The 19,943-nt window shown below is 43.4% G+C and overlaps 1 protein-coding gene across 3 annotated transcripts in view; it reads left to right on the top strand.

Annotated features, from left to right (window-relative positions):
* The window catches only part of LOC141128474 (C4b-binding protein alpha chain-like), a 448,459-nt gene that overhangs the window by 337,267 nt on the left and 91,249 nt on the right, over positions 1-19,943 (top strand). For 2 of the 3 annotated variants that reach the window (XM_073615778.1, XM_073615779.1), the window contains exons 14-16: positions 3,464-3,540; positions 6,789-6,968; positions 16,287-16,478. In XM_073615778.1, the coding sequence (XP_073471879.1) occupies positions 3,464-3,540; positions 6,789-6,968; positions 16,287-16,478 (449 nt within the window). The remainder of the gene's footprint in view (positions 1-3,463; positions 3,541-6,788; positions 6,969-16,286; positions 16,479-19,943) is intronic. The other variant, XM_073615780.1, reaches the window with a different exon arrangement.

Here is a 19,943-nt window from a genome sequence, read left to right as displayed (position 1 = left end):
CTTTCACCATGATCTCGGCCTTTCTGATATTGGGGTTGGGGTAAGGCCCATACTTTCCGTCATAGTCGGACTTCTTCATGATGTCAACCATCTCCAACATCTCCCCAAAGGACATATTTGTGGCCTTAAAACGTCTCCTTCTGGATCGGGACGTGTCTGGATCCGGGCTTTCCTCCTCCTCCTCCTCGTTCCTGCAATTATCACGCACCTGCTGTGACTCCGCCATGTGCTCTTCCCCCACTGCGCCGAACGAAAAGGGGCGGGGAATAGACTAGAAAGAACGTCAGGGGTGGGCGGAGTTACACGCATGCAATTGTGAAGCAGGTGATCCCCACAGCAGACATCACCTATTTAAATATCTTAATTGGTGGCCTGAGGAGCACAGATCTAAGGGAGCGCAAGAAAGTCCTGGATTCACAGAGATCCGGAGCAGCAGATGACATCTATGTCCCCAGGATGTTGTACTATGAAAGGCTGCATTTTCTGGCAGGCCAGACTGAACCCAGGCCATCCCTCTCCAGTCTTCCTTCCACGCTTCCTTCCCCCCCGGCTGAGGCTTCTGACGCCCAACCTGGGCCTTCCAGGCCGCATGTGGAGGAGCCCAGATTGAGCCAGGTATAGTATTCCTCTAAATATTTCTGCTTGTCCAATCAATGATGTTAACTAGATGTTAGTTGGGAGTACTAATTTAGGATTGTGATTGATGAAGCAAAAACTAAAACCCATGTCCCTTTTTCATACACAGGGAAGTCTCAGCCAGGAGGTGGCCTGGCCGAGCCGGCTGGCTGATCTGCAGGTCCCTCCACCCCCCCTGAAAAGAGAAAGTGGCAGTAGAAGGATTGCCCTAGAGGAGGCTACCAGAGGACTCTTTTGTAGGGCTACAGAAGTCCTGGGAGCACGACAGACCGTGGAGGAGGACATTGCTGCCGTCATTGCATATAAAATGCAGAGGATGGAGGAAGGCCAACAAGTCATGTGTGAGGCGCTCATATTGGAGGCTCTTAACAAAGGTATGAGGGGCCAAATGACAGCTCAGACACACCTTTGCGATGGTCCTCCTCCTCCTCCTGCAGGTCCTCCTCCTCATCCTCCCTCTCCTCCAGGTCCTCCCAGTCCTCCTCCAGGTCCTACTCCTCCTCCTGCCACATCTCCAACAGCACAGCCACAGCCGGGAAGGAAGCGTGAAAGGAAGACCAGAAAGTGAGGACCCTGGATCCAGTCTGGTCAGCCAAAAAATGCAGCCTCTTGTGGTACCACAGCCTGGGGACACATATGTCATCTGCTGCTATCCGGATCTCTGCAAATTCTGGACCAGACTGCCCTCCCTACATATGGACTACTCAGGCCACCAATTTTGATGTTCAAGAATTGATGTCTGCTGTGGGGGTCCCAGGCTTCGCTAATTTCTCTTGTTGATCCAGTGTTGCCTTCCTCTTTGTTTGGTTCTGATCCCTTAATAAAGGATTTTTGTTTTGAATTATACTCTCCTATGTGTTTTACTTCAAAAATGACATTTTTTTTGTGAGGATTCAGGTACAATTCAAATATACAATGTGAAAATAACAAGGGACACCAACACCAAACAATCTCCTTGAGATTAAATAATAAAAGATATCAATGGTGTTGGGGTAACTTGACACACAAAACACACACAAAAATTGAACAAAGATCAGCCTTTGAAAAAATCCAAACATTAAATAAAAAAAAAGGCTTAAAATCCCCAAAAAATTAAATAAAAAAAAAAAAATTCTGTCAGATGTGACAACTAATAACAATATATTCAGGGAATCCCAATAAAAAAAACAAAAATAAAACTTTGTGAGAAGTGTGTGTGAATATGAGCAGCAAAACTACTTAATTCTTGTCACATTATAAAGAAGAAGAGAGTGCGCTGTATTACACCATTTTTAACATTGCAGTGTGACGAAAGTGCTGTATCCATTGCGAACGCTAAGTTTACCAGAACGAGCTGTTCCGTCTTGAAATTTCTTCTGAGCATGCGTGGCACTTTGTGCGTCGGAACAGGCCACACACGGTCGGAATTGACGCGATCGGATTTTGTTGTCGGAAAATTTTATCTCCTGCTCTCCAACTGTGTGTGTCGGAAAATCCGATGGAAAATGTCCGATGGAGCCCACACACGGTCGGAATTTCCGACAACACGCTCCGATCGGACATTTTCCATCGGAAAATCCGACCGTGTGTACGGGGCATAATAGTTATGAAGATGAAAAGAATCTATCACCTTATACTGTGAACTGTGGTTGATACATATAGTGTAAAAAAGAAAACCATTACAGAAAATAAATAAATAAATAAATAAATAAATAAATAAATGTGCCAGTGACGTGATATACGATGAATATCAAAATATAAAGTTCATAGTGACAAAGTGAATCAGCTTGTGTCCAATGTATGGGAAAAATACGTAGATAATATGTGGAAAGTCCCGATCTTAACAGGCTCTCAGAACTCTCACCTTAAGATTGGTGAATACAGGCATCGATGGATATCTTTTGATTGACACTGTATAATATAGCGTGATGGTGTTCTGGATTTGGCATCTGTTGATGGCTGAATTGTCTTCTCAATATGGCCTTTACCTGATTGCTTGTAGCTCCACCTGCAGGAGAAATAACACTGCACACCGATGTCTGTAATAACCAAAATAACTTCTTTTTTTACCGGTAACAGCGGTATTCCTTCAGCAGATGGATATAGGCATCTGATACACTTGTTGAAGGAATACCGCTGTTACCGGTAAAAAAATAAGTTATTTTGATTATTACAGAAGTCGGTGTGCAGTGTTATTTCTCCTGTTTCTAGGCAGTTGAGTTTAGAAGCATTTTTTTGGAAAGCAAAACAATAAGTTCAGGACGGATTTACAGAGGCATTTGAAACACCAAGTGCCTATAACAGCTTGTAAACGCGTGTAAACGCGGTAACTCGGGTTTAGCCGCGTTTCATTCATAGGCTTTTTAAATTTTTGACTATTTGAAAAAAATGTAAAAATTGCTTCTAAACACAGCATGCAAACTCGGCAAAACAGATGTTTTTAAACATCGTTTACTATCTGTCAAGGTGGATCATTCAGGGGAGGTTGTAAAACGTCCCTTGTACATTAAGCCTCAGATTAGTATAAGTTGATTTTTGATTAGCTCCTTTAAGTTGCTGCATCTTGCAAACACAAATCTATTTGTAAATCTGGCAAATTGGTAATTACACTTTTTTGCTGGCAAATTATTCCAGTATGCAGGGAATCAAATAGTACATTGTTTATATTCGCATTTATTCCTAAAATTGCATACATTTCTCTCGATCAGACAGGTGTGCTTGCAAATGTTTAAATGAAAAAACTTTTATTATTTAGTTTCTGATAAATAATTCTGAAGACCTATTGATTTGATCACCCAGAATAAGTTGTTTGTCACAGTCAGCTGATATTTTGTTTTATATAATTTAGGTACACAATCATTGGTGACCGTTATAGAAGATGTCAAGCAGATGGAAGTTGGAGCTTGCCTATTCCTGAATGTGAAGGTACAGTAAAGAAGTACAGTAAGATTTAACTTAGAAAAAAAAGGTTTACTCAACCCTTTGGTAAGCGCTTACAAACCCCTCACTCTCTTTTTCTGTACATTATTTTTTTGCACAAACATATTTTTAATTTTCTTTATTCATATTTCCAGAAATTGTTGGAAAAAATAGATCTTCAGAAGACTCATCATGTCTCTTAGCAGTTACCCTGGGGTAGCTGCTTTCAAAAATAGGGTCATTTTGTGGATTTTTTACTGTTGCGGTATCGAATACCTGTTGGTGAGAATGAAATAGCAGACAGGCTCAGTCCAGGTGAAGTCTTGGGATCTGGAGGTCTCAGTGTGGGACTCGAGAACCAAATGACCAGTCTCAGGAGATTTTGAGGTTAATTTTGGTAAGCTAGATTAAGGATGGCCTGCATTGGCAAATCAATTTCTGCGTACGATGTTTATAACCTGGAGGAAATGTCTGTTGGGCAAAGATGATGGTTGTGGTTGATTGCTGCAGTTTCTCCTGCTGGCCAATGTTCTGTGAACTGGTGTAAAGTGCAGTTGTGTTGTCATCGTTCTGGCTTACAACAAATTGTAGGGTTTGTCTTACAGGGTCACCAGAAGCTGTCAGAATAGGGTGCTGGACTTCTTCTTTTTCTCGAGTTTGTTCCAAGATTGAGATTTGCTAAAGCTTCCTGTTTTATTTTTGTTTGAAGGACTCTGTTTCTGCCTCAGCCTGTACAGCCTTTGTTTCTGTTTGAATGGCTGAATGCTTGAATACTTGGTGCTTGTTCTTGGGCCCGGACCTTTGCTTGAGCTGCTTTGGTTTGTGCTTGGTCCTTGAGCTGTGCTGGAGCAACACGTACTCAAGCCAGAGCTCATTTGGCTTTTGCCTGTGTTTTTGTGGTCTATGCTTGGGCCTGTGCCTGCATATGAGCCTGTTTTATTGCAGGTTTTGCCTTAAAGAGGAGCTCCAATCACCCCCCAAAAATGTAACATCGGCCGCTACAAATACTGCTGACTTTTATTATAAGGACACTTACCTGTCAAGGGATCCACTGGTGTCCTCACCTGAGCCAATTCTTCAATTGGCTTTGGGTCCAGACACCAACATCATAACTAGGGAAAGCCAGTTTCCTACTGTGCATGTGCGAGCTGCAGTGTGCTTTCTGAATGGACCCGCAGGTACCCGCTCCTCCCTCTCACACGAAAAGGGCCAAATGTAGCGGTGGAGGGGGTGAGGGTGCAAACAAGTGGAACTTCCCCTTTTGAATGAATGCAATAAGCTTCCTCATTTGCTGCTTCTGCTTCAGCATAAGCTGGTATGAGTTGACTACTTAGTGATGACTGCTGTGATCGGAACTTGGGAATAATTGGTCTGAGTGGGATCTGAACGATCTCCTTAGAATATTTTAGAGAAGTAGAGCAAGAGGATGTAGTTTCATGCAATTGTGATATCTTGTAATCTACCCATTATTTGGCTTTCTCTGTTAAGAACAGTAAAAATGTTTAACTCTTGCAGAGATATGCTTGATGTGTTGTGTTGATACAAAATAGACAAGAAGGATATTTTTTAGACAATTTCCAGTAGTTTTCTTAAAGTGGAAGTTAAGTCCACTTTTTAATTTGTACCTACAGGTAAGCCTATAATAAGGCTTACCTTTAGGTACAGTGAATATCTCCTAAACTTACACTGTTTAGGAGATATTCACACAGTATGCAGACGGTGACATCACTGGTGGATGCGCTCTGAAGCGATGGCATACCCGTGCCGTACCTCCAGAGCCATTCATACGGCAGGAGTCCACGAACCCGGAAAGAAGACCGGGTGAAGATGGAAGCGCCTGGGAGCCATGGTAGTGCAATGCATACTAGTATATTATGAATTAAACCTGCAGGGAGGCACAATTTTCTTCTGGCGGTTTACTGTCACTTTAAGCTCTTAATAGTTTTGCACGTGCACTGCTTAGTTTCTCTACATTATTGCATGTTTCATTAGCAACAGTTAAGCTTTGCACAGTCCTGTTCTACAGATCAGGGACATTTTCAGACCTTTCTGCCCTGTTTTAGAATTCTTCTTAAAACTGACCTTTTCCCTCTTTCACTAAAAAGCACATCGGAATGCAGGTCTGTGCACGGATTGCAGATACTCCAGGCTGGCCCATCCTCTCTAATTTCTAGACCCCCTCCCTGGATGAATCCGTATGACCAGCTTGCATCTGTAGGTGGGTGGAGCCTGTCTTGGGTGGATCAGGTTTATCCCGCCCACCCACTTCTTGCTGGCAGTGTCTGTGCGCTTGCAAAGTTGGTTGCCCCGTGCCATACTGATATTAACTGCCTCCCCTGATGGCTGCTTTGATGTCCCATTTCTGCCCATTGGATGGTTCCATTGGGGCTATGCACATGTATGGAAAGGAAGGAGGCTCTCTCACTAATACCTCCCTTCTCATGTGTACTTTGCTGTACAAAAGTACTCCCTTCCTAGTTTGGGGTAAGTGGGTAGGTCAACTGAATCAGTATTGTCTGAAATATTGGCTTTGAGGATTTGAAGATTTTGGGTACCTATTGTGGTGTTTTATCTTTCCCCACCCCAGTAGCCAGCATACAAGATGTGACATTGCTTATGATTATGCAAAGATCACTTAATATCTAAGCTATATAGGTTTGGTCGGGGCTCTTAAAAAGGTATATACACAGCTTTTAAGTGATAGTAATTATCAAAACGTTTTGGACAACATTCATAACATGCCTTTCTACTCTTAAAAGAGCTTGCATAATATATTCTATGAGCTTGTGGTTGTTTTTGGACATTAAGGTCCTAGTGATTAATTTCGGTGTCCCTGTGCTCATCCTGGGGGTGCTTTCTTTATGGAGAATGCTCCAATACAGACTGCACAAATAATGTATGTAACATTTATATATAAGATCATTGTACTTAAATGCATTTTATGTTCATTGTAGAATTTAACCTCAATCCTACTGGAAAAAAAGGAGTTCAGTTCTAAGAAACATTTCAAGAGAATTCCTCACCCCTTCTGCTATCCAGCAGAACAGCAATACATAGTATAGACTTGGTTTGGTACCTTGGAAGTCCATTCCATCCAGTCCAGCATTTTCCTAGTAGTAAAGCAAACACGATATGCTTATTTTTTTTATATCTATCATCAAAACATGAGCAAAATTATTATTTCATTTTTAATAATCCAATCTGACATAAGTATGTATACTGTATACATAATATACATTTTTTTGTTGTTTCAGTTAAGACCTGCCCATATCCTAACATTACAGCGAATACTTTCTTTATCCCTGTGAAAACCCAATACCAGTATCGTGACAAACTGACGTACAACTGTAGTAAAGGATATCAGCTCATTGGAGAATCTGAGAGTTTCTGCAATCATGAAGGGAGATGGAGTCCAAAGCTACCTTCTTGCAGAGGTAAGTTGTAGATATTTTTGTGGAAATTGTATATGAATTTTTTTTTAGAATTTCACGCAGTATATCCCATCCTAGAGTTATATAAAAGCTGAGCTATTGTTGACACATGCAAAGCTGGCAACTTTAGATCAATGGTGTGATTTGTTGACACACAAGCCAAAGCCTTACCTGTACTTTACTGCCTCACAGTACATCTTACCTCTCTGTGTCTCACAGGTAAGCAAGTCTCTGCATACGGCATCTTTAAACATGACCCTCTGCTGTCTACTGATATTAATGTAATTTCATGTTGACTCTTTCAACAACTGTTCAGAGGTGTCACTAACTCTGTGAGGGCATAGCTCCCTGCCCCTTCATCAGCTCTCAAGACCTGTGTGTACCAGTTTTAACCAGTTGCCGACCGGGCCATAGCCGAATGATGGCTACAGCGCGGTCGGATAACTCTGGGAGGTTATTATATGAAGTCCACGCAGAATCCCACTCCCACGTGCCCCCCGGGGCGTACACCTGGGAATGTTCGCGACCGTCGGGGCCTCTGGAACCGCCGCGTCCCGGAATGGGGTAAAGGGCCAATGACAGCAGCCCTACCAGGTGATCGCTCCGTACAATGACGGAGCGATTAGTTACATATTTACATAATAGGTGAGATTGAAAAAAAGACACAAGTCCATCAAGTCCAACCTATGTGTGTGATTTTATGTCAGTATTACATTGTATATCCCTGTATGTTGTGATCGTTCAGGTGCGTATTTAATTGTTTCTTAAAACTATTGATGCTCCTCGCTGAAACCAGCGCCTGTGGAAGGGAATTCCACAACCTTTCTGCTCTTACAGTAGAGAACCCTCTGTGCAGTTTAAGGTTAAACCTCTTTTCTTCTAATTTTAATGAGTGACCACGTATCTTATTAAACTGCCTTCCGCAGAAAAGTTTTATCCCCATTGTGGGGTCACCAGTACGGTATTTGTAAATTGAAATCCTATAATATCCTCTCTCAAGCGTCTCTTCTACAGAGAGAATAAGTTCACTACTCATAACCTTTCTTCATAACTAATATCCTCCAGTCCCTTTATTCATTTTGTTGCCCTTCTCTGTATTCACTCCATTTCCAACACATCCTTCTTGGGGACTGGTGCCCAGAACTGGACAGCATACTCCAGGTGCGGACGGATCAGAGTCTTGTAGAGTGGGAGAATTACTGCTTTATCTTTTGAGTTAATCCCCTTTTTAAATGCATGCCAATATTCTGTTTGCTTTGTTAGCAGCAGTTTGAGTTGAGAGGTATCTTGATATAGCACAGTCTTACCCCGACGGGTCCCGACACGCTTGGCGGAGTCCCTGGAGAAACCCAGGGACTAGGAGGAGACAGCAACAGGAAAGCAGCATGAAAAATGGAACCAGAAAGGCTACGCAGGAAAGGCTTGTGTGAAGAGCCAAGTCTTCAATTTCCAGCGAAAGACCAGGATGGTAGGTGCCTCCTGGAGCTCTGCAGGGAGGCTATTCCACAGCACGGCTCCCTGGTGGGAGAAAGCTTGACCACCACGCTGGGTCTTCTTAGGCACAGAGATCTGGAGGAGGTCTCTTCTGCTCGATCTAAGTGATCTGTCCAGAACTCGTTTGTGGAAACGTGAACAGAGGTAACTCGGAACAAGGCTTCTCATGATTTTAAACATGATACAACCTGCTTTAAACAGAGTTCGATGGTAAACTGGCAGCCAGTGCAAGGCACAAAGAACGGGGGTGACGTGATCCCTCAAAGGAATGCCCATAAGTAGCCTTGCCGCAGCATTCTGTATGAGTTGAAGCCTCTGCACTATTTTCTTTGGCAATCTCAAATATAATGAGTCTCAGTAGTCTAGGCAGCTGCCTATCGTGGCACAGATGACGGTTTTCTTGTCCGGAAGATCCAGGTATGTGAACAACACCCTCAGTAGTTTTAGCTGCCAGTGTCATGCACTGATCACCTTAATTACCAGTTTGGCATTGCATGCCATTGCTGAGCCTATCATCTACTAGGATCCCCAGGTTCTTTTCCATCCTTGATTCCCCCAGTGGTTCTCCCTCCAGTGAGTAGATTGCATTCATATTTTTGCCACCCAAATGCATTATTTTACATTTTTCCACATTAAACCTCATTTGCCATGTAGTTGCCCACCCCATTTATTTTATTCAGATCTACTTGCAAGGTTTCCACATCCTGCGGAGAAGTTATTGCCCTGCTTAGCTTAGTATTAGCCACAAATACAAAGATTGAGCTGTTCAACCCATCCTCCAGGTCGTTTATGAATAAATTAAATAGGATTGGTTCCAAGACAGAACCCCGGGGGACCCCACTTTCCACCCCTGACCATTCCGAGTACTCCCTATTTATCACCAGGGATAGACTGGCCATCGGGACTACCGGGAGATTCCCGGTGGGCCGAAGGCTCAGTGGGCCAGTTTCAGAGACAGGGGAGGAGAGAGAGATACACAGCGCCAAATGTAACATTAAAACAACTTTTATTCCACTTAAAGAACGTTACTGACAAAGTAGGGTGAAAGGCATTGAAACGCTGTGCAAGAGTCCAGGATTGTCATCAATTTGAATTAGGAGCCACCACCGGGAACTGATCGGGCCAGTAGATGCAGAGCGCATCAGTGTGTACTACTACTTCCTGGTGGCGGAGGAATGATGGCATGAAGGATGCGTCACCTCCCACATCTTGCATCATTTCCAGATGATGACATCACGTCTGCCCCATCATGCGTTTCACCGCTACCAGGAAGTAGTAGTACACACCGATGCTCTGCATCTACTGGCCCGATAGGTTCCCGGTGGCAGCTCCTAATTCAGATCGATGACAAGCCTGGACTCTTGCACAGTGTCTCAATGCCTTTCACCCTGCTAACTTTGTCAGTAATGTTCTTTAAGTGGAATACAAGTTGTTTTAATGCTACATTTGGTGCTGTGTATCTCTCTCTCCTCCCCTTGTCACGTTGTGTGTTGGGGGGGTACAGAGCTGGGTTGGAGGTGCCCATCAAGTCCTGTAGTAGCACTGCATCTGGTGACAAGTGACTTGGCAGGTGACAGGCGACGGGGCAAGTGATATGCGGCATCTGGTGGCAGGCGATGGTGGTAATTGACATGCGGCACCTGGTGGCAGGCAACGTGGCAAGTGACAAGCTGCCTCTGCTGACAAGTGACATGGCAAGTGACGTTCTGCATCTGGTGGCAGGTAACATTGCAAGTGACATGAGGCATCTGGTGGCAGGCGACATGGCAAGTGACATGCAGCACCTGGTGGCAGGCAACGTGGCAAGTGACATGCAGCATCTAGTGGCAGGCGACGTGGCAAGTGACAAGCTGCATCTGCTGACAAGTGATGTTCTGCATCTGGTGGCAGGTAACGTGGCAAGTGACATGCGGCATCTGGTGGCAGGCGACGTGGCAAGTGACACGCTGCATCTGGTGGCAGGCGATGGTTGCAAGTGACATGCGGCACCTGGTGGCAGGCAACGTGGCAAGTGACATGCAGCATCTGGTGGCAGGCGACGTGGCAAGTGACAAGCTGCCTCTGCTGACAAGTGACGTGGCAAGTGACGTTCTGCATCTGGTGGCAGGTAACATGGCAAGTGACATGCGGCATCTAGTGGCAGGCGACGTGGCAAGTGACAAGCTGCCTCTGCTGACAAGTGCCGTGGCAAGTGACACACTGCATCTGGTGGCAGGCGATGTGGCAAGTGACATAGCAGGTGACACACTCAGGGCTCCCACAGATTCTGCATTATGGTGAGTTGAACTATTTCATGTTATATTAAAATGAAATAATAGAAATAATGCGCTTCAATCATCCTGACACCATATCAACCATGGTGCCGAGAAGATTGAAGCGCCAACACCGTGTTTTTGTAGTAAAGTGAGCCGGTCTGGATGAAGTCCAGGGCCAAATTTTTGTCCCAGTCCAGCCCTGTTTATTACTACCCTCTGAACTCGCCCTTGTAGCCAGTTTTCAATCCATGTACTCACCCTATGGTCCATGCCAACTGACCTTACTTTGTACAGTAAACGCTTATGAGGAACTGTGTCAAATACTTTTGAAAAATCCAGATATATCATGTCTATGGGCCTTCCTTTATCCAGATGGCAGCTCACCTCCTCATAGAAGGTTAATAGATTGGTTTGGCAAGAACGATTCTTCATGAATCCATGCTGATTACTGCTAATGATACCGTTTTCATTACTAGAATCTTGTATATACAGCATCTCACAAAAGTGAGTACACCCCTCACATTTTTGTAAATATTTTATTATACCTTTTCATGTGACAACACTGAAGAAATGACACTTTGTTACAATGTAATGTAGTGAGTGTACAGCTTGAATAACAGCATACATTTTCTGTCCCCTCGAAATAACTCAACACACAGCAATTAATGTCTAAACCGCTGGCAACAGAAGTGAGTACAACCCTAATTGAAAATGTCCACATTTGGCCCAATAAGAATTTTCCCTCCCCGGTGTCATGTGATTCGTTAATGTTACAAGGTGTGAATGGGGAGCAGGGGTAATAAATTTGGTTCTATCGCTCTTACTCCCTCATACTGGTCACTGGAAGTTCAATATGGCACCTCATGGCAAAGAACTCTCTGAGGATCTGAAAAAAAAGAATTGTTGCTCTACATAAAGATGGCCTAGGCTATAAGAAGTTTGCCAAGATGCTGAAACTGAGCTGCAGCATGGTAGCCAAGACCATGCTGCGGTTTAGCAGGACAGGTTCCACTCAGAACAGGCCTTGCCATGGTCGAGCAAAGAAGTTGAGTGCACGTGCTTAGCATCATATCCAGAGGAAATAGACATATGAGTGCTGCCAACATTGCTGCAGAGGTTGAAGGGGGTGGGGGGTCATCCAGTCAGTGCTCAGACCATAAGCCGCACATTGCATCAGATTGGTCTGCATGGCTGTTGTCCCAGAAGACTAAAGACATGGATTACTGGAATCATGTCCTGTGGTCTGATGAGACCAAGATAAACTCATTTGGTTTAGATGGTGTCAAGCATGTGTGGCGACAACAAGGTTAGGAGTACAAAGACAAGTGTGTCTTGCCTACAGTCAAGCATGGATTGGGGTATGAGTGTCATGGTCTGGGGCTGCATGAGTGCTGCCGGCACTGGGGAGCTACAGCTCATTGAGGAAACCATGAATGCCAACATGTACTGTGACATACTGAAACAGAGCATGATCCACTCCCTTCAGAGACTGGGCCTCAGGGCAGTGAGGGAAGCTGAGGGTAAAGGTGATGGACTAGCTATTATAGTTGTACACTCACTGCTTTACATTGTAGCAAAGTGTCATTTCTTCAGTGTTGTCACATGAAAAGATATAATAAATATTTACAAAAATGTGAGGGGTGTACTCACTTTTGTGAGATACTGTACTAGCACTTGCTTGACAGACAAAGCCCTCCAGCACTAAGCTGTCACCACTCCTGGTGTTTCCGTCTTTGCTCAGAGCTTCTATCTTCCTTCTGGCTTCACTCTCTGTGGCAATTTGAATAGCCGGGTTGAGATGATGTCTTCAGTAACTATAGTACCCCAGTCACAATACCTCTTAGTACTTCTCAGTATTCACACTGCTCCCAGTACTCCTCTGTACTCATGCTGCTCCCAGTGCTCATGCTGCTCCCTAGTACACCTTGGTACTCACACTGCTCCCAGTATGCCTTGGTACTCACACTGCTCCCAGTACTCCTTAATACACACTGCTCCAAGAACTCCTCAGTACTTACAGTCCACCTTACACACACCACCAGCTGTTCCAGTGTCCCTCACCCATGCATCTGCCACTCTGCCAGTTCCTACAACCTGACAGTGTGGTTCCTGCTAACACTGCCCTCAGCATCTTCGCGCACACACCTGTCACTCTAAAACCCGGTAGCTCGGCAGATTCTCCCACGCCTCTACAGTCACTCAAAGCACTCCAGCAGCTTCTCTGTGGCGGCTCTTATTCTCTGGTCTGATCATGCTGGGACAGCGTCTCTGCCTCTTTCTTCACAGCTTCACAGCTCCTTTGAAAGTATAGAAGGACCGGTGGTGTTCAGTGGCAAGGGCAGCAGCAAAAGTACAGTTGTGTTCATAAGTTTACATACCCTGGCAGAATTTATCATTTCTTGGCCATTTTTCAGAGAATATGAATGATAACACGAAAACTTTTCTTTCACTTATAGTTAGCGTTTGGCTGAAGCCATTTATTATCAATCTACTGTGTTTACTCTTTTTAAATCATAATGACAACAGGAACTACCCAAATGACCCTGATCAAAAGTTCCTGTAAATTCTTGGGCTGTCTTGCATAAACTGCATATTTGAGATCTCCCCAGAGTGGCTCAATGATATTGAGGTCAGGAGACTGAGATGGCCACTCCAGAACCTTCACTTTATTCTGCTGTAGCCAATGACAGGTTGACTTGGTCTTGTGTTTTGGATCATTGTCATGTTGGAATGTCCAAGTATGTCCCATGCTCAGCTTCCTGACTGATGACTGCAAATGTTTCTCCAGTATTTTTTGATAACATACTGCATTCATCTTTCCATCAATTTTAACCAAATTTCCTGTGCCTTTGTAGCTCACACATCCCCAAAACATCAGCAATCCACCTCCGTGTTTCACAGTAGGAATGGTGTACCTTTCATCATAGGCCTTATTGACTCCTCTTCAAATGTAGCGTTTATGGTTGTGGTCAAAAAGCTCAATTTTGGTCTCATCACTCCAAATGACTTTGTGCCAAAAGTTTTGAGGCTTGTCTCTGCTGTTTGGCGTTTTGTAAGCGGGATACTTTGTGACATTTGCATAGTAAAGGCTTTCTTCTGGCGACTCGACCATGCCTCCTTTTTGTGCATCTTGAAACAGCCACACCACATGTTTTCAGGGAGTCCTGTGTTTCACCTGAAGTTATTTGTGTGGTTTCCTTTGCATCCCGAACAATTTTCCTGGCAGTTGTGGCTGAAATTTTAGTTGGTCTACCTGACCGTGGTTTGGTTTCAACAGAAACCCTAATGTTCTACATCTTGATTAGAGTGTGAACACTGCTGGCATTCCCAATTCCTTTGATATCTTTTTATATCCCTTTCCTGTTTTATACAGTTCAACTACCATTTCCCGCAGATCCTTTGACAATTCTTTTGCTTTCCCCTTAACTCAGATATCAGAAAGTGCAGCACTGGATGAAAGATGCAAGGGTCTGTCAGGATTCCAGAAACTCATTGACCTTTTACATACATACACACTAATTAATTACAAGCAAACTGATCACAGGTGAGGATGGTTACCTTTAATAGCCATTCAAAACCCTTTGTGTCAACTTGTGTGGATGTTATCAGGCCAAAATCACCAGGGTATGTAAACTTTTGATCAGGGTCACTTGGGTAGTTTCAGTTGTCATTATGATTTAAAAAGAGTAAACACAGTTTATTGATAATAAACGGCTTCAGACAAAAACTAACAATGAGTGAAAAAAAAGTTTTTGTGTTATCAGAGGACTCTAAACCACTCTAGAGAGGAAAATTTGTTAGGTACCTCAGCAGTGGTACCTGTCTTAACAGATTTCCTTTTGTTTACAGTACATTTGCCTCTGCGGACTGTATAAATTGCATCATTGTGATTGTATTATACCGCTGTGAATCATTGTTTGCCTTTTGCCTTCTCTTAATCCTTTTTAAAGGGCCTACTTGATATAACAGGCTGCACGTAAACATGTTGTCCCTGAGTTGATGTGTTGAAAGCAGAAAAAATGGGCAAGTATAAGGATTTGAGCAACTTTGACAAGGACCAAATTGTAATGGCTAGACTACCAGGTCAGAGCATCTACAAAACTGCAGCTCTTTTGGGATGTTTGTGGTCTGGAGTGGTCAGGACTTACCAAAAGTGGTGCAAGACAAATTGGTGAACTGGCGATAGTCATTGACCAAGGTTTGTTGATGCATGTGGGGAGCAAAGGCAGCCCGTGTAGTCTGATAAAAATGGAATAGCTACTGTAGTTTGTTTTGCTGAAACGTTAATGCTGGTTCCAATTGAAAGGTGTCAGAACACAGTGCATCACAGGTTTTTGCATATGGGGCTGAATAGCCACAGACGGTCAGGGAGCCCATGCTGACTCATGTCCACAGCCAAAAGTGCTTGCAATTGGCATGTGAGCAATCAGAACTGGACCATGAAGCTATGGAAGAAGGTTGCCTGGTCTGATGGATTCAAGAATGGTTTGAGGAACTCAACAACAGTTTGAGGTATTGACTTGGCCTCCAAATTCCCCAGATTTCAATCCAATTGAGTATCTGTGGGATGTGCTGGAAAAACAAGTGCGATCCATGGAGTCCCCACCTTACAACTTACAGGACCTAAAAGATCTTCTGCTGTACTGCTCTGTAGGGCTGGAGAGAAAGCTGTCCAGAGGATACAATTTGGTTAATTGGAATTGGCTCTTCATTTATGAAATGTAGTAGCAGGGGAGTTTAAGCTCTTCCCTGTTCTCTCCTCGCATATCCAGGCCAGGTGTACATTCTTAATCTTCTGATGCTGGGAGTAACTACCAACTCTGGTACTGGTAATTGATCTTATATGGATCTGGCAATAATGCATATGCACATGCAGTATATTGACAGCATGAATGTAATACTTGGTGGACTTCCACTGATGGTTCCTCTCATCTTCCCTATAGTTCTTTTGTCTGGTTGGCACATACTCATCAATATATATTACCTGATAGACACCTTTTGTGAAACAATTTTTGTAAGTATACTCATGCTGCAAGTGTTGGTATTTTTTTTGTGTTTGCTCTGATGATATGGAATATGTCACATATGTGTACAGTGTCACCGTTTAGCCTGCAGTTGTTGTTTGTGAAATTCTTACCTGCTTGCTGCAGTGGTTCTGCTAGACCTGTGGTTCAACTTCACACGTGCCACTGGCTTCTGTGTTCACCTATGGGCATCGCCTGCTCTATTGTGAATTTATGTCCTTTGCCTACTATCACTTGAATTGTATTTACACATGGTTAATTATTTTTGTAAGGTTTACACATGTATTGATATGCTTTTGTGTGTACCTGTATATATATAATTACAGTATATGAAGAGCTTCCTTACTATTCAGTTTTAGTTATGGACATAATAAATATGAATAAAGCACCTGGTGGAGACTTAATGACAATTTAAGGAATCAGGAAGAAATCATTTCTTGTATTCTAAAAAAAAATCAGATGACGATATATACGGTATATATATATATATATATATATATATACACATTATACACACATTGACAGGATATAACCTGCTTTTTTTGCAGGAATTTGTAATGCACCTCCACAACTTGAGTACGCACAGCCGAATCACATTTTTTTGGATGGAAAAACCTTCTTTCAGAATGATGAAGTTCTATACACTTGCAGGAAAGGCTATTCTCAAAATGACCAATATAAGAATTCTTTAATTTGCTTGGGAAACTTTGAATGGTCAAACCCTGAGCAATTCTGTTCACGTAAGTATATACTGTACTAGTTATTTTAAATGAATTGTGAGTTAAATTCAGTATATAAAATTGTGTATGCGTGTTTCTCATGCTTACAGTGGATTTATATTGAATGAAGTATAGAAATATATCTCTTCAGATCCCCAGCCGTAAGTTTCTTTAGTATTGGGATTTTGTGATTCACGTCCCCCTTCATTTTGGTATATTTGTAGTCTTTGAGATTCATGCATGAAAGAAAAAAAGGGTTTTCAATAAAAACTAAGCAACTACGTAGATTCTATTTTAAAAAAAATAAATAAATAACCCAACGTATTGCCATGCTCAATAAAATATTTTTTTGTATACTTTATATTATATCTTTATATTTTATATTTTTAAACACAGTGAGGCAAGGAAGGCTCTTTAGGGTTAACCTAAGGCAGGGGTGTTTAATGAAATCAGTAGGCCTGTGTGCAAGATCATATGCTGAGCCCCATTGAGGCTGGGGTGTTGCTAGGGTTGTAAAAGACCTGGGGTGAATGGCGAATGTGGCCAAATTGCATTAACAGTGGGAGTGGCTTAAAGGGGCATGCTTAACTAAAACAAAAGCTTCCTTGTACCCATAAAATATTCTTACATTTCTGTCCCACAAGCAAGAGTCCCACGGACATAACTAAACCTCAGCGCAATCATTAAAAAAAAAAAAAAAACTCTTCCATTACATAGGATTTTGTGTATGCTGAAAATAGTCAGAGAGCTAACACTTTATTTGAGCCTAGCCAGGAACTTCTCAGCTACCAGCAACTGTTGAGACAATGAACAATTTTGTGAGAAGTATATAATGTACTGTATAATGTAGTGTATATAGTGCAGGAGTGAGAATATCTTCACAGTCCCCTTCCATCCTCAGGCTTCTCAGTCACCCCCCATCCTCAGGCTTCCTGTCCCATCCTCAGTATTCGGTCCCCCCCCATCATCAGTCTTCACAGTCCCACCCCCATCCTTAGTCTCCCCTTCATCCTCGGATTTCATAGCCCCTCCCATCCTCAGTCTTCACAGTCCCCCCATCCTCAGTCTTCACAGCCCCCTCCTATCCTCAGTCTTCACAGCCCCCCCACCCTCATTCTTCACAGTCCCCCTATCCTCAGTCTCCCCTCCAACACATCTTAACAGTCCTCCCTCCCCAAACATACAGATCTCACACCAGCGTATCAGATTTCTCTCTCAAAGACATGGGAGATGTTCTTTCTCTTGGGCTCCAGTGGATGACAGGCCCTTAAGAGAAGCAGTACCTGCCCCCAGTTCCAGCTGCTTTTAGCTCCAGTAACAGGACCTGTGTGTGAGTGAGAATCAAGGTACACAGACCCTGTGACAGGAGACAGAGAGCGTACTTTGCACCCATGGATGATACTCCATGGACCTAAAGTGTAATTGTGATGATATTACTTTTAGCCTCACTGTATACAGAAAGTCTCCAGCTGACTGATTGTGATCATCACTAAGGCAGCTAACTTCTGCACTTTACACGGACAAACAGTGAATGTCACCATGTACACTGTTCACAACATATGCTGTTGCAGTTCTGATCTTTAAAAATAAATGCATGTATCACTCTCTGTCACACATAGGTGTGTAACAGAGTTTACAATATGGTAGCTTTCTTTAAAGAGGAAGTAGGTTTTATTGTTTTAGCATGCAAGAAAATATTAACAGAAAAAAATCTTACAAAAATAAATAATAAGCAACAGTAATATAAACAGGATTAAAAGTGAAGTACTAAATGATGGTCCGGTTTTTGGATTTGTGCAGTAATTTGTTTGTAGAGTAGTCCAACCTGATGGGTCACCAGCTCTCATGAATGACCTTTATGCCTGGTTCACACTGGTGAGACTTGGGATCAAGCTTGTGCGAGCACAAGTCGCATTACAGTACATTTCAAATTCAATGCTTCCCTATGAGAGCCGTCTTAACTGATCCCACAAAAGTCGCTCCGACTTTAGAAAAGGTTCCTGCACTACTTTGGTCCGACTTTGATATGACTTCAATTCCATAGAGTGTAAAAAGTCACATTAAGTCGGATCAAAGCCATACTGAAGTCGCAGGGCAAAGTCAGATTGGAAGCCACGGGACCTTCATGTCGGAGCAGTATAAACCTGGGCTTAGTATTTGATGGTAGGTGGGAGCTGCTGAGGTGCAAATGCAGTCATTTTTTCTGGTCATTAAATAGGGTATTCATAACATAACCACACTTGCTTTCTGATTGTTATTTTCCTTATACATTAGTGTAACTGCTTTGTATGAAGTCCCCTTCCCCCAGAGCAAATATGAGTTGGCAGCACTCCATGCATGGGCCATTACATACACTAGGTATCTGGTGAAATGTCTAAGCCCTCTCTCTGACCTTCCTAGGGCAGGGGAAGCTCTTTCCAACTGTGCTCCTTCCTCAGAGCTGTGAACACAGTCTCTCTGTTTCTCTTGTAACAATGCAGCTGACACAATGTACAGAGCTTCAACTTACTGTTTTTCATGCCTTTTGTCTCAATGGAGGCTGTTTTTTGAGGGGACAATGCCCATACCTGCATACTAGCTGGTAGGGGAGGCTGGCAAACCAGTTGTCTAGGTGCCATCTCACTCAGGGATTCCACAGATTGAGATGTTGGCCATAAGTTTACCCCAGTAATCCCAGGCAGGCTCAACAACAATGGCTCTTTTGAAGACCAAACTTGACCATAGCCAACTTTATACAGGCCCCTGTGGGGAATTTCGACCCTTGTCTTGAGGGTACAAATCCCGCAGCCTCCCATGAGTGACAGGGAAAGGCAGGTCACTGATGCCTGAACTTATGGCTGCTCCATCAGCCATAGGAGTGCTTACACGCCCTGAAGGTGCATCTCTTGTGGCCACCTCTATTCCAATGTCCGTGTGAAAATCAGCATGTGTCACTCTTAGCAGTGGGCACATGTGTGGACTGTGGGCTGTGCACACTCTGGGGCATAGAACCAGAGGCCTGTATCCAAAATGGAACTCGGGAAGGAACCAGAATCACTCTGCTCAGCCACCATGTTGCTGCACCTGTTCACAGTGGGCTCCTTCTCCTTTTAGGTTCCACCCAAGAAGCAGGGCTTTCCTCTTTTGTGTCACTTTTAACAAACAGGCTCTGATGTCATATGTTGTATACTGGAGGGGTGCACCCGCTTTTTAACCTGTTCTTTCCTGGACCCAGCGGCAGTGGTCTTGTCTTATCAACGTACTATGGGCCAAAGCCCTCCCAGGGAAATTCTCTTGTGGGATTCCAGTGGGGTGACCCATCCTGGCTTAACTGGTACCTGTTGACATTCCTGTACAACCCTTCTGCAGGCCTTACACCAATGGACCTCATTTTGCCCCTTGGGCACAAATTTAATTTCCAGGAGACATTTCCATATAGTAGTTAAGAGTAGGAGAAATGCCTTTTAACAGTTTACTGAATCAATAAAAGCAGAAGTAATTGCATAT

The sequence above is a fragment of the Aquarana catesbeiana genome, linkage group LG02 (genome assembly GCF_042186555.1).
Source record: "Aquarana catesbeiana isolate 2022-GZ linkage group LG02, ASM4218655v1, whole genome shotgun sequence".
NCBI classification, from domain to species: Eukaryota; Metazoa; Chordata; class Amphibia; order Anura; family Ranidae; genus Aquarana; species Aquarana catesbeiana.
This window is presented reverse-complemented; position numbering and strand designations above follow the sequence as displayed.